Genomic DNA, 13433 nt, shown 5'->3' with positions numbered 1-13433 from the left:
TAGTCAGTATAACAAAAAAGAAACAGATTCGGAGATATAGAACAAACTAGAGGTTACCAGTGGGGAGAGGGAAGGAAGGAGGGGTAACAACTGATGGAGGATTAAGAGGTACAAATGACTATGTATAAAATAAATAAGCTACAAGGATATATTGTACAGCACAGGGAATATAGCCAATGTTTTATAGTAACTATAAATGGAGTATAATCTTTAAAAATTGTGAATCATTATGTTGTACACCTGAAACATACAATATTGTAAATCAACTATACCTCAATTTTTAAAATGCTGATTTATAAGTGGATCAAAAAATTAAATAAAAGGGATAAATCTAACAAAATATGTGCAAGGTTTGTGTATTGATCAGGTAAAATCTAAAGTGAAGAGATATGCTGTGATCATGGAATGGAAGACAATATTATAAAGATATCAGTTCTTTCTAAAGTGATCTATAGAGTCAATACAATACCAGCCAAAAAATCCCAGGAGGCTTTTTTTTTTTTTTTAATCAATAAGATGAGCTTAAAATGTATATGGAAATGCAAAGGACCTAAAATAGCCAAAACACTTTTGAAAAAGAAGCTGGAGGAGTCATACTGTCTGATTTCAGGATTTTCTAAAGCTGCTTGGAATCAAGTCAGGGTGGTGTTAGAGTAGGAGTGGACTATAGATCAATGGGGCAGAATAGAGACTTCAGAAATAAACCCTTACAAATATAGCTGATTAATTTTCATGAGACGATCCAGGGTAACTCAGTAGAGAAAGTATAGTTTTGTTGGCTAACGATATTGGAACTATTGTCCATCTCTAGGCAAAAAAATTAACCTCAATCCTCACTTCATACCATATATTTTTAAAATCAGCATTTAAAATCTATTACAGACCTAAATGTAAAACCTATAAACCTTATAGAAGTGAACATATGAGAAAGTCTGTGTGACCTTCGGTTGACAAAGATATAGAGAAGAGCCATCTTTAGAACTGGAAATTTTAGAACTGAAAAATACAATAGCCAAATTAAAAAACTCATAAAAGTCTGCTCAGTAGCAGAATGGAGAGGGCAGAGTAAAGAATCAGTGAACTTAAAGATGGAATAAAAATTACCCAGGGTGAACAACAGAAGAAATTAAACTGAGAAATAAAGATGAATAGATCATCAGGGACTTGTGAAACTATTAAAAAAAAAAAAATCTAAACTGTGTGTCATCAGAGTTCCAGAAGGAGAGAAGAATGAGAGTGTGGCTGAAAAAGTACTTGAAGGAATAATAGCTAAAATTTTTGCAAATGTGACAAAAGACGTAAACCTACAGGTTCTAGAAGCTGAGTGAATGCTAAACAAGATAAAGAAATCCATGCCAAGACACATCATAACCAAACTTGTGAAAACTAAAGACAGATAAAATCTTGAAAACAGGGACAAAAGTTTACCTTACCTATGGGGGAAAATTAGAACAACAGCAGGTTTTTCATCAGAAACTGTGGAGACCAAAAGGAAGTGCTATGGCATTTTTCAAGTGTTAAATGAAAAGAACTGTCAACCCAGAATCCTGTATCCAGCAAATATTCTTCCCTCAAGGTTGAACGTTGGCAATTACAGATTGTCAGCGCATCCTTACACTATAAGTATGCAAAGCAAAAACAGGATGAAGGCAGTTATAATGGCTTTCTCCTCACATGCTTCTCACTTGTCAAGGAAGAAAAAGTTTTTTCCACCATAACTTTTCCTTTTCCGAAGATGTATCCATTAGCCAGAACTGTATCACATGGCCACAGTAGATGCAAAGGATGGTGGTAAAGTGAGAGTATCTGGGATTTTCAATCTCAATTAGTGGGGAGTAGGTGAGAAAAGGGGGCAGTTAAGTGGAGAAGAGCATGTGGCCAGCTCTCAGGTTCACATAGAAACTTAAATTTAGATTAATATTATCTGCAAATGAGATTATACATGGTCACTGACATGATTGAAAAAAGGACATTCATTATACCTTTACAAGGCACATGTAACCATTAGTATGTGTAATGTTTTTTGTAGTTCTGGCTTTATCATCAAAAGAACTTTTAAAACTATATTGGGATCCTCAGAAAATGGAATATCCCTCTGTGAGGCCAGAGGCTCTGCAGACGGCTCAGCGTTCGTTGTCCCTAACTGTCCTTTGTCTGTGTAGTTGGAGGGGCAGCTAACAGATCCTGGGGGCTGGTTCCACTCCGCCCTGTGCCAGGCGTTGGTGACTCAGTCTCGTCCCTTCCTCCAAGAAAAATCTGGAAGGAACTACAGATTAGAAACTAGTAATTACATACCAATGTCAGGAGTGTTATGATAAGGGAATTATATAGTGCTGTGGGAATGTATGCTAAGGAGATTTATTTACCCCACTCCTGTGGTCAGGAAAGCCCTCTTGACGAAGTAGTTCTGGTCATTCTTGGTTTGTCTAGCTTTGTTTTTGGTATGGAACAGTTCTGTTGTTTCCTGTAGTTGCGTGTTGTCCTAGTGGGAAGTTGGAAGAGGCAGCCACCAGAAACTGTTAGCCAGATGCAATTTAAATCAGAACTCTGCTCTGACAAGTGTGATCACACAGTATGTTATCAACTTTTGATCTTTACTAATGTGATTACTAAAAATGGTATCTTCATGTAGTTTTACTTTGGATTTCTGTTATGACTGAGGTTGACCATCTTTTTTATGTTTGAGATGTTTGTATTTCCTTTTCTGTGAAAAAGTGGGTTGTTTAAAAAGAAACTCATTGATTTGTAGGTACTCTTTAAACAGAGAAATTAGTTTTTAGTCCATAGTAAGAATTGTGAGTATTTTTTCCTAGTTTCTTGTTGTCTTGTAGTGATTTTTTTTGAGCATTTGTTTTTACTTTTATGCAGTCAAATATATCAATATTTTCCTATGGCTTCTGTGTTCTGTGTCATACTCTGAAATACCTACTCAGCTCCAAAAGTGTATATATTTTAAAATTTCCCTTGTTTCATGTAGTACATGCATGATTTTGTTTTTATTTTTATTTTTTGCATTTAAATCTTTGATACATTTGGGATTTATCCTGACCTGTGTTGTGAATCTCAATGGTATCTTTTTTCAACATGGCTACCCATTTATTCTGATGCTATTTATTGGCTCTATCCACACTGATTTGAAATCCCATGTTTATCATATAGTGAATTCTTATATGCATTTGGTTCCATTTGGGAGCTTTCTGTTCTGTTCCAGTGATCTATTTATTCATGAGCCAGTACAACTGTTTTAATAATTGGGGCATTTGTAATATTTTTAAAATACTGTGCTCTAGGATTTGACTTGACTAGTGCTACTTCATTATTCATCTCTTTCAAAATTTTCCTACTTCATCATGTAAGTTTATTTTTCCACAAATGAACTTTGGAATCTGACTACTTAAAAAATAAAAGCACTTTTATTGAGATGACACTAAATTTATAAGAATAACCTCAAGAGAATTGCCATTTTAACGATGTCTCTTCTATGTAAGAATATAAGCCTTTCCACTTGTTCAGATTTTTATTAGTGTCCCTCAGAAACATCAAAATGTTTCTTTTTGTATAGATCTTGCTCAATTCTTACGTTTACTCCTAGGAACATTATTTTTTTAGGTGGCTTTGTAAATAGAACTTTCTTTTATTATAACTTCTACATAGTGATTACGTGTATATTGGGAATCTACTGATTTCTGTATATCAGTTTTTTGTACACTATCACCTCGTACTTATAATAGTTTTGCAGTTGGTTTTCTTTGACTATAAAAGAATGTAGTCATATAATCTACAAGTAGTGATACATATATCTTCTTTTCAATTTCTATACAATTAATTTATTTCTCTTTTATAATTGTGTGGCTACTGTAGTGCTTCCCAATCATTTCATATATGGCACCTAATGAAAATTATATTTTTAGTAGCGTACACTAGCATAAAGGGGAAATGCTTTGTGAGGCCAGAGGGGACCAGCCCAGGGTTTACCTACCCCAGACCATACCTGAATGACCTAAGATGGGCTGGAAAAAGCCCTATGCCTCTCTGAAACAATGTTTGAAAAAGAAAAAAAAAAAAGTAATGATCATGAACCTGCTTGCTATGTTCCTGACTTTAGTGGGAATACTTCATTGTGTTTTCTCATTAAATTATGTTGGTTTGGGGATTGAGATAGATATATTTTAGTTTACTAAGGAAGTATACAGATACTCCTATTTTATCAAGAGATTTTAGTCAAAAATGGATATTGAATTAATAAACATTTCTTAAGCATTGTTGCTGTATGCCCGGCTTTGGAACTAAAACACTGAATAAAATGAAACACACTCCAGGAAAGAATACAAGTCCAAATACACTTGAGTTCAGATTTTTTTTTTTAATTAATTTTATTTATTTATTTTTGGCTGCGTTGGGTCTTCGTTGCTGCGCGCGGGCTTTCTCTAGTTGCGGCGAGCGGGGGCTACTCTTCGTTGCGGTGCGCGGAGCTTCTCATTGCGGTGGCTTCTCTTGTTGCAGAGCACAGGCTCTAGGCGCGCGGGCTTCAGTAGTTGTGGCGCGAGGGCTCAATAATTGTGGTGCCCAGGCTTAGCTGCTCCACGGCATGTGGGATCTTCCTGGACCAGGGCTTGAACCCGTGTCCCCTGCATTGGCAGGCGGATTCTTAACCACTGCACCACCAGGGAAGCCCTTGAGTTCACATCTTATCTACACTGCATGTACTAGCTCTGTGACCTCAGGGACGTCCTTTAATTATCTTGAGTCTTAGTTTATTTATCTGTAAGAGGGAACTAATGATAACTGTTAGGGTTGTTATTGTTCTAAGACATGATCCTACACTAATGCAGTCCAGCAGGGTGAGACAGACATGTCAACAAGTAATTGCGAAAAATGAGGTGGTATGGTAGAGATGGAGGGGTGAGCAGCGTTGAAATAAAGGAGTGACCCGCTCTGCCTAGAGTGGGACTCAGGAAGGCTTTGCCAAGGAGGGAGTGTATACACCGGGTCTTGAAGGATGAATAGGGGAAGCAACAGTGTGTGAAACAGCCTGATGTATTTAGGAAACTGCAGTTTTTTTCAGGATAATTAGACCGTGGGTATGGGCAAATGACAAGAGACTGGAGAGGCGGACAGATTGTAGATCACAGAGGGCCTATAGTGTTTGCTCCTCTGAAGATTGTGGACTTTTTTTGTAAGTGACTGGTGGGTGTTGATTTGCTGGTGGTGAGGATGTTGTTCAACTGCAAGTAGAGTTGCTTTAAGCTATCGCATTTGAGAAGGTCCTAAAACAAGGCAATGGGAGAAATGGGAGGGGGAGGCGGATGTGAAGAGACTTAGGTAGTAGAATCAACAGGACCCAGAGGCCACTGGACTATCCAGAGCGGAGGAATAAGGAGCAGTTCCCAGGGTTTCAAACTAGGAAGAAAATTGCTCTAAAAATTACAGGATAAGTTCCTCTTTTTTTTTTTTTTCTGTAGAAAAATAACAATGTGTTTTGTGTGTAGCTTTTACAAAAAGTTTGGTAAATTACATCACAGACTACTTAATTAAGTGTCATATGAGTGCCGTAGAGGAGAGTTCCACTCATTCTGTAGGTAGCATTAAGAAAAGAGCTAAAGAAAACATCATAACTATAACCATATTGATACGCTTAAAATTAACAAAGGTCTGAAGAAAAATTTTAATGCGACTGCAATGTTTATGATAAAGAATAATTTGAATTTTAGTGTTTCCATGGTTTTTGAGTGTGCAATTCTGAATTTGCATTATTGTTTACATTTTACAACTAAATTTTATGTTTATGAAAATGATATTAAGGTGAATAGTCAACCTGAAATAAAGTTTATATACAAGTGTTTAAAATATATTCACTGTGTTTTCTTCTATTCTAGTTACACTTTCTGGAAATGGAGAAAACGGTAAGGCACTTTTAACTTTTACTCTCACGTTAAGTAGACTACTTATGGTATCTTAATTACAACCCATATACTTGTTATTTAGTGATGACTGTGTGTGTTTTGGTTTCCAGAAAGAAAATATATATTCTTAAAGCTTAAGTGATTAAAAGGAGATGTGTTATTAGATTTATTTTTATACATTCAGTATATTCTCATTTGTGTTATTTATGTAAATTGAAGTTGCTGTTATTTTGTAAGGCATCTAGTACCCAAACTTCTTTGATGTATTTATATACATATTTTTGCCTTGTATATTCTTCAGAACTCTTTATAGTAGCGGTTCAAAGATTTTTAATATCAGTTCTAGCTAAGTTTGAGGAGGAGGTGTTGTTTCATGATGTCTAAATTTTATTGGTGGTTCTCTTGTTTATGCATTTGTTTCAAATAGTACTTTACTACTCATAGTCATTTAATTAAGTAACCAGACTCTGAATTTGTAAATTGTATTACTAGTTCATTTTGAAATGGAATTAAAGTTTTAATGACTAGTCAAAGAGACAGTGTCTAGAGAGAAAAATCATTACTCAAAATTTTATTGAGATAAAAGAAAATTTTAAGTCCTTTGAGATCAAATTTCAAAAATAAAATTTGATTTGAGATATGAAAATCCAGAGGGTTTCTAAAACAGTTGAATAGTTAGGAACTTTTTTTTTGTGGTGGTTGTTTTTTTGGCCGAGCTGCGTAGTTTGCAGGATCTTAGTTCCCCGACCAGGGATCGAACCCGTGCCCCCTGCAGAGGAAGAGCTGAGTCCTATCCACTGGACCGCAAGGGAAGTCCCTAGAAAGTATTAATAAATATTCTTATTGTTGAAAATAGAAGGCATTAAGCATGTAAACCTCAAGTTGACTTTGGATCTAATTTCTCAGTAACAGAATAAATATAGACTCAATCTTGCTAGGCTTGTTTTTCTTGCTTAAAATCAAAACTGTTTCCTGTGTGTTGAAAGCACAGATATAGAAAGCAGAGAACTTCTGAAGTTCTTATAAAAGAACTTTTAACTTGGATCATTATGTCTTGGGGCTATTTTCCCCATGTCTTTCAGAAAGTCTTTCAGTAAAGTTTTTTGTTTGCTTATTTGCTTGTTTCTTATTTCAGTTACAGGTGATTTTTGAGTCAGACTTTTTGATTTATAGGTTCAGTTTTTCTTTGAACTTTGATTCAATTTGATGAGTTAAGCTTTTACTTTAAGTATTACTTCTAACCAATAGTTTATAGCATATATATGGGATTATTAGTAATCACACTAATTTGAACTTATTTAAAAACAATATTTCCTGTTATTATTTATAATTTGATAACTACCGTCTATTAAGTGCTTACTATATTCCAGGCAATATACTAAGAGATTTATTTTATCTTTTCTTTCTTTAACTGAAGGTTAAGATTTTTTAAGGCAAAAACCATGTGTTTTTGTTCTTATGGAGAGCAAAAATATTCTAAAAAAATATTAAATGTTTAAAAAATGTTAAAGTATATTGTTCTATATTCTAGCCTTAGTTGTAAGTAACTCAATGATTAAGAAGTTTAAAGTTAAAGTAACCAAGCTATGCAATAATATGTAGATGAGGATTGACAAACTTGATTGAATATGGGGGCAAGGCAATAAGATAAAAAAGTGAAATGAGCTAGGTGAAGATAAAATTGCAGACTTGATAAATGGTTTCAGTGTTGGTGTAACAGGAGACTGAGCTCCAGCCTGTTTTTCCAAAGGAGAAACAAGTGAAGGGGTGCTATTGAATCCATTGGTTAGACCATGGGGTTTAGCCTAGAGGGAGCTGGAATAATAGAGAATGCAGATTTTGCGAAACCACAATTTTCAATGAGGATGACAATCAGTTTTTGTGAAAGTGAAAAGAAAGCATATTTGAGAATAGAAGGAAGTTGTGGTTAGGGCTTCATCTTGGCACCAGATGTTATCTCTGAAGTAGGATGTGACCACTAAGATAATAATTTAAAAAGCGGAGGAAAATTAGTTTAGATATGACACAGTGAGAAAGACCTTGGGTTTTTATCAAGCATATATGGGTTTGAATTCTGGCTTTATCATTTAGTAAGTAAGTAACACTGGGCAAAATATTAAATTCTCTGAGCCTTCGATTTCACATTTGTAAACTGAAAGAATACCTACGAGATCATTGTGAGGGCTAGAAATTAGGTAACGTTATATGTCTTCTAGTAGACTTTCAGTAGGTAGAAGGGCTGATTTGAGTAGCTATAGTTAAATTAAATATGGTTACTAGGAAGTTCCAGAGTTTTAGAATGCATTCATTAGTCATGTAGATGGAGCTATTTCCCAGGAATTTCATAGCCAACGGGGATAAGAAACGGTGAGCCACATATTTTACGCTGGCCACTGAGATGGATTGGAAGCAAGAGACTGGAAGGCAGGGGCGCCCATTGGCTTGTGCAGTGACCCAAATGACATGAGCAACAATTTAAGAACTGTTGCACTAGCAGTGAAAAGAATGAGAAGTTTACTTTGAAGGAGATTTTAGGAGCTAGAAGTTGAAGTACGCGCTCCGTGCTGATTAGCCAGCCATGCGTTGTGAGGGTCATCGAGCCCTGGCTTCCTGCATCAGTCATCTGTGTGTCTCAGGGTTCTGTTCTGTTAGACCAGGCATGGACCAGTATAATTGCAGAAGAAAATGCTGGGGTCCAGCAAGTTGTCAATTTTGTATCATTATTTTATGTGAAAACATTTTTTAAAAACCAAAAACATAAGGAAAAGTAACCTCAGACCAAAAGAAGGACAGTACCTCAAATTGAATACATGTTAGCTTTATAAAAACTTCACTACATTGTTCTTAATGTTTCTCATTAAACTGCAGACCAGTGAAAACTTCTATCAGTCTATATACTTGGGTAACACTGAAATAGGGAATGCACAAAAAGAACCAGTTTTTGAGAAGAAGGAACTGCTATACTTGGACAGCAATGATAATAATAGCCAGTATTTATTGAGGATTTATTATGTGTCAGACACTGTTCTAAGTGTTTTGCATTTATTAACTCATCAGTATTAAGCAGCTAACCTAAAGGAAACACATTAAGTGCTTTAATTAAAGTCTGAGTAAATTATTTGGGGAGATAGTATGAAGGGATAATAAATTCTGAAAGTAATGGAGGAGGCTTTTGGAAAAAGTAATATTGGATCCGAACTTTAAAAATGAGTAGAATCTCAGACTTTTATGCTCATCTGTGCTTTGTTTTCTTCAGTGAGTTTGTGGTGCTGCATTCCAAACTGAAAAAGAGTTTAAGCACTTGGTAACTAGTTCTGGCTTCTTAATGGAAACCAGTCCCACTTCTCACAGATAGAAAAACCACAGAACACAACAGAAAGTTTTTAGTTATATCAGTGAGTGAATATTTGGAGATAAAGATGTTGGAATGTTACACTAATCCACTTAGGAAACAGTTATGGCAGAAATTCAGAGTGGCTAAAATTTTTTCATTACCTTGTGTTGAAAAGGACAATGGAATTTAGGATACCTTTCCTGACAGTCCAGGAATTGAGTTGTTTATTTTCAGTATATAGTTCCTTGGATTTAATGTTCATAGTGAACATTAAATAATAATTTTTAAGTCATTTAAAATCTAACTTTTAGGAAGTGCTTTTGAAGGAGGTGCTCATAAGATTTCAGCTTAAATCTTCAGCAACTTAATGAAATCAAATCTCATCTCAGAATACAGTCTTTACTTATAAACCAGGCCAATAACCCTTAAATACAGGAATAGAATGTTTTTTCATATCTGTAATGTTAACGTCATGCAGATGAAGGAGTGTATATATTTGATGTTTTTAGTACATTTTAATTAAATTTTTTATTGGATCGAGCCTCCTGACCCTAAATATTGTGTTTTAATATATAATGCTTTTTCCTGTTTTCACCTGGATTCAATGAAATGTTATTTGTTTTTATTTACCAGGAAAGGCCGTTGTTTACCTTGTGGCTTTCCATCTGTTCATTGTTATGTTTGTATGGTCCTATTGGATGACAATTTTCACGTCTCCCGCTTCCCCCTCCAAAGAGGTAAATTTAATGTTGGTAAATTACCAAATGCTTTCACTAATGATGGAATTATTTTCCCTGTGTTGCCTTTGTTAAAACTTTATTACATAATGCATTTGTTCCGTTTTCATTCATAAATTGCTTGGTAACTCTGCATTGTGAGTGTGAGTCATCAGCGTATCCCTCAGATACAGCCCACTGACGTAGCATCGTAAAAGATGGGTGATGGCGCTAAGGTTTAGCTGTGCTAATATTCTTCTGCCCTGCTACGCTTTCTTAAATTAAAGATGTACTTGATGTCACTGGAGTGAATAATCTTAAGGGACAGAATTGAGTTAGGAAAGTAGAGTTTATTTTTAGAAACTCTCAACACTTATTTTTTCTCAGGCCTGAACAAATAAGCTGCAACTAAATAAAGTGTTTTGATTGTGGGAAACAAATTGTCTATGCTGTGGCTTGTCACACCTAGTGTGGCTGGTGTTTTTTCTACTTGGAGGTTCCACTTGGAAATAATATGAGTGCACATTTATGTGGAGTAAAGCCGAAGACCACTATGTCTCTTTTGCCTTGATATAGCTGACTGAATTCTCTTCACCTAAAGTTTAGAATAGCTAGATAGATAAGAATATATATATACTCTAGAGTTAGGACTGCCTGAGTTTGATTTTCTGCTCTAACACATTATTTAATGAATCCAAGTCTTAGTTTTCTGTTTGGAAAGTGGAGCTAACAGTCATGCCTGTCTCTGTAGGATGCCTGGGAGGATTAAGTGAGATTCATTCACGTAAAGCTTTTAACACAGGACCTGCCATATGGTTAGCACTCAAATATTAGATGATGATAATAATGTAATTGTTTCCCTTTGTATTAAATTCATCAAAAGCCATTAAAAATTATAGACGCATGTTTAAAGATATCAGCTTCCATTTAACTTTTTATAGAACATATATGCAGAAAACTCTACATGCCATAAATGTACACTTGACGAATTTTCATGAACTGGACACGTGAGTAACCAGCACCCAGTTCCAGAGGCAGAACATGACCGGTTTCCCGTGAGCCTCCTCACACGCCCCCCAGTCACTGCTGACGAGACACCGCTCTCCTGCTCCCCCGACCCCTACCCACCCAGTAGCGTCCACTGGCTCTGCCTGGTCTGCACTTCACGTGGATGGAGTCACGCGGGACGTGTGCTTGCGTGTCTGGCTTCTTTCGTTAACGTTCTCTTCGTGTGCCATTCATCCATGTCGTATACACTTGTGGCTCCCTCCTCTGCTGTGTTATATAACACAGTTTACTTATCTGGTCTACTGTTGATGGGCATGGGCCGTTGGGCAGCTTGCAGTCTCAGGCTGCTACACATAGGACCGCCATCAACATTCTAGCACATGTACGTACATGCATAGTTCTTAGGGGCAGATGCCCAGGAGGAGAATTGCTGGGTGCTGCACATACATTCAGCAGTAGTGGGTAACACCAAACTCATTGCCCATTGTTTGTACTGGGGCTTTTGTTTTAAGGGATAGTGTAAACCACTCATCACGCTTACTGTTTCTTCAAATATATTCTTCAAACATTTGCTAATAATTAGTCAGCCCTTAAAGTTATATTACAAGTTGCCATCCATATCTTAATCTCTTAAGTTGAAAAGGACCTAATTTTATCTAATCAATTACTAGTAGTGATGGCTGTTGGAAACAGCATGTGTGAAAGTAAATAGTTTTTACTACAGGAAATAAATAATATAATAAGAAAAACGATTGGTAATACTTTTGAGAAGCAGGATAGTACAGAGGTACAGAACTCAGCCCCCAGCTCCAGACCGCCTCGTCTGCCTCATGCCTCTGCGTTTCTAGCCGCGTGACGTTGGACACGCTCCTTAGCTGTCTGTACCTCAGGTACGTCCTCTGTGAAGTGAGGGTAGTAGTCGTATGCACCTTATTGGATTGTTGTATGGGTTAAATAAATTAATCATACGTACATGTGATTGATGGTATTTATAATAATATATAATTAATGCTATAGGGAAAGTGCTTAAAAGAATGCCTAGCACATAAGTGCCATCTAAGTTATTTTTTTCTTTTTTGGTTGTTGTATTTGCAATGTTGTACCCATTTAGCATTTAGCCCAGTGCTTGACTAAGCCTTTACGTCCACTCCACCCTTCACGCTCCCCTGTTCCTGTAAGTGTAACTGTAAGCGTGACTGACAGCCTGTGTCCAGTGGCCCTTCTGTGGCACGATCTGCCGTCCCTGTCACGGACCTCGTCATCTAGTATTGTAATTGCCTGCTTACCTGTATGCATCACCTTATTAAGTCGTCGGGTGTTTAAGGGCAGGGATCATTTCTATCATGTTCTCCACTATATCCCTCTCCCACTATCTGGCACATAGTGGGCATCAGTAAGTATTGAAGGGATTGATTATTCAATCATGAAGGGCCAGCTAAGCTAGGCTGCAGTGACAACCAGAACAGGAATGTAAGATTATCTTTCTGAATAAGCTTACTCTGGGCTGCCTGAGTAGCTCTTGATAAGAAATTGCATAGTTGTGAGATAGGTGTTCATGACCGCATTAAAAGGACTCTAAATGTAGAGGCTTGAGCAACACTTCGGGCTTGGATCTAGGGGGATTGGTTGGGTCTAAAAAGCAAAAACTATACATTTTTAGGGAAGTTAAGTTATAAAGGTAGGCATTTTTTTTTCATTCTTTCAGGCAGCAAGTATTTACTGAGCATCTGCTCCTTGTCAGACTGGTGGGCTCTGGGAATAAAAAGAACGAGACAAACATAAAATGTTACAAATTGTGATACATTTAGAAAAAGAAAGCGATGATGTGGCAGAGCATAACAGTAAAAGCTATTAGGAAAAAAGCTATTTTAGATAGTGTGATGAAAGAAATCTCTGAAGAAGTGGTATTAAAGCTGAGACCTTTATAAGTTATCTCTTCCACTAAAGGATAAGCTTTTTGAAGGAAGGCTCTTTGTTACTCACTGCTGTATCTTCATTGCCTGGAATCAGACCTAGTATATAACAGATTGCTAAATACTTGAATGAACGAATGGTAAGGAGGAAGCAGCATAAGAAAAGCTGGTAGGCATCTTCCATCGCTAAGTGTCATCTTTCTAAAAAGAAAATATGGTTCCATCGCTTCTCTGGCATTCCTGCAGAGGTTGCCAGTGGGCTGGTCCTTTGCCTGGTACAGACCCTTCACGAGCTGAAGTCTTACTTCATGTCCATTGCTTCTTCCTGGAACTCTGTATTCAAGTAGTGTGTTGCCCTGAATATACTATTTTCACCTCTTTGTGTTTTCCATATGCTGCTGCTTTTGACAAAATTTTCTTTCCTGCTTTGTCTTCCTGGACGATTCCTGTTTATCTTTCTAAACCCCATTTAGGTACGACTTCTTCCAAGAAACTTTCATTGACAGCCCTCACCCATCCCGAGGGAGCTTTGATCACACCTTGCAAAGAATTGCTGATT

General features: G+C 36.6%; 1 protein-coding gene across 3 annotated transcripts in view; it reads left to right on the top strand.

Annotated features, from left to right (window-relative positions):
- Window positions 1-13433, top strand: part of ZDHHC20 (zinc finger DHHC-type palmitoyltransferase 20) — a 71201-nt gene that overhangs the window by 20543 nt on the left and 37225 nt on the right. For all 3 annotated transcript variants that reach the window (XM_059903286.1, XM_059903285.1, XM_059903287.1), the window contains exons 2-3: window positions 5877-5903; window positions 9871-9974. In XM_059903286.1, coding sequence (XP_059759269.1) covers window positions 5877-5903; window positions 9871-9974 — 131 coding nt within the window. The remainder of the gene's footprint in view (window positions 1-5876; window positions 5904-9870; window positions 9975-13433) is intronic.

This window comes from Balaenoptera ricei, chromosome 18, assembly GCF_028023285.1.
Source record: "Balaenoptera ricei isolate mBalRic1 chromosome 18, mBalRic1.hap2, whole genome shotgun sequence".
Taxonomy (NCBI): Eukaryota; Metazoa; Chordata; class Mammalia; order Artiodactyla; family Balaenopteridae; genus Balaenoptera; species Balaenoptera ricei.
This window is presented reverse-complemented; position numbering and strand designations above follow the sequence as displayed.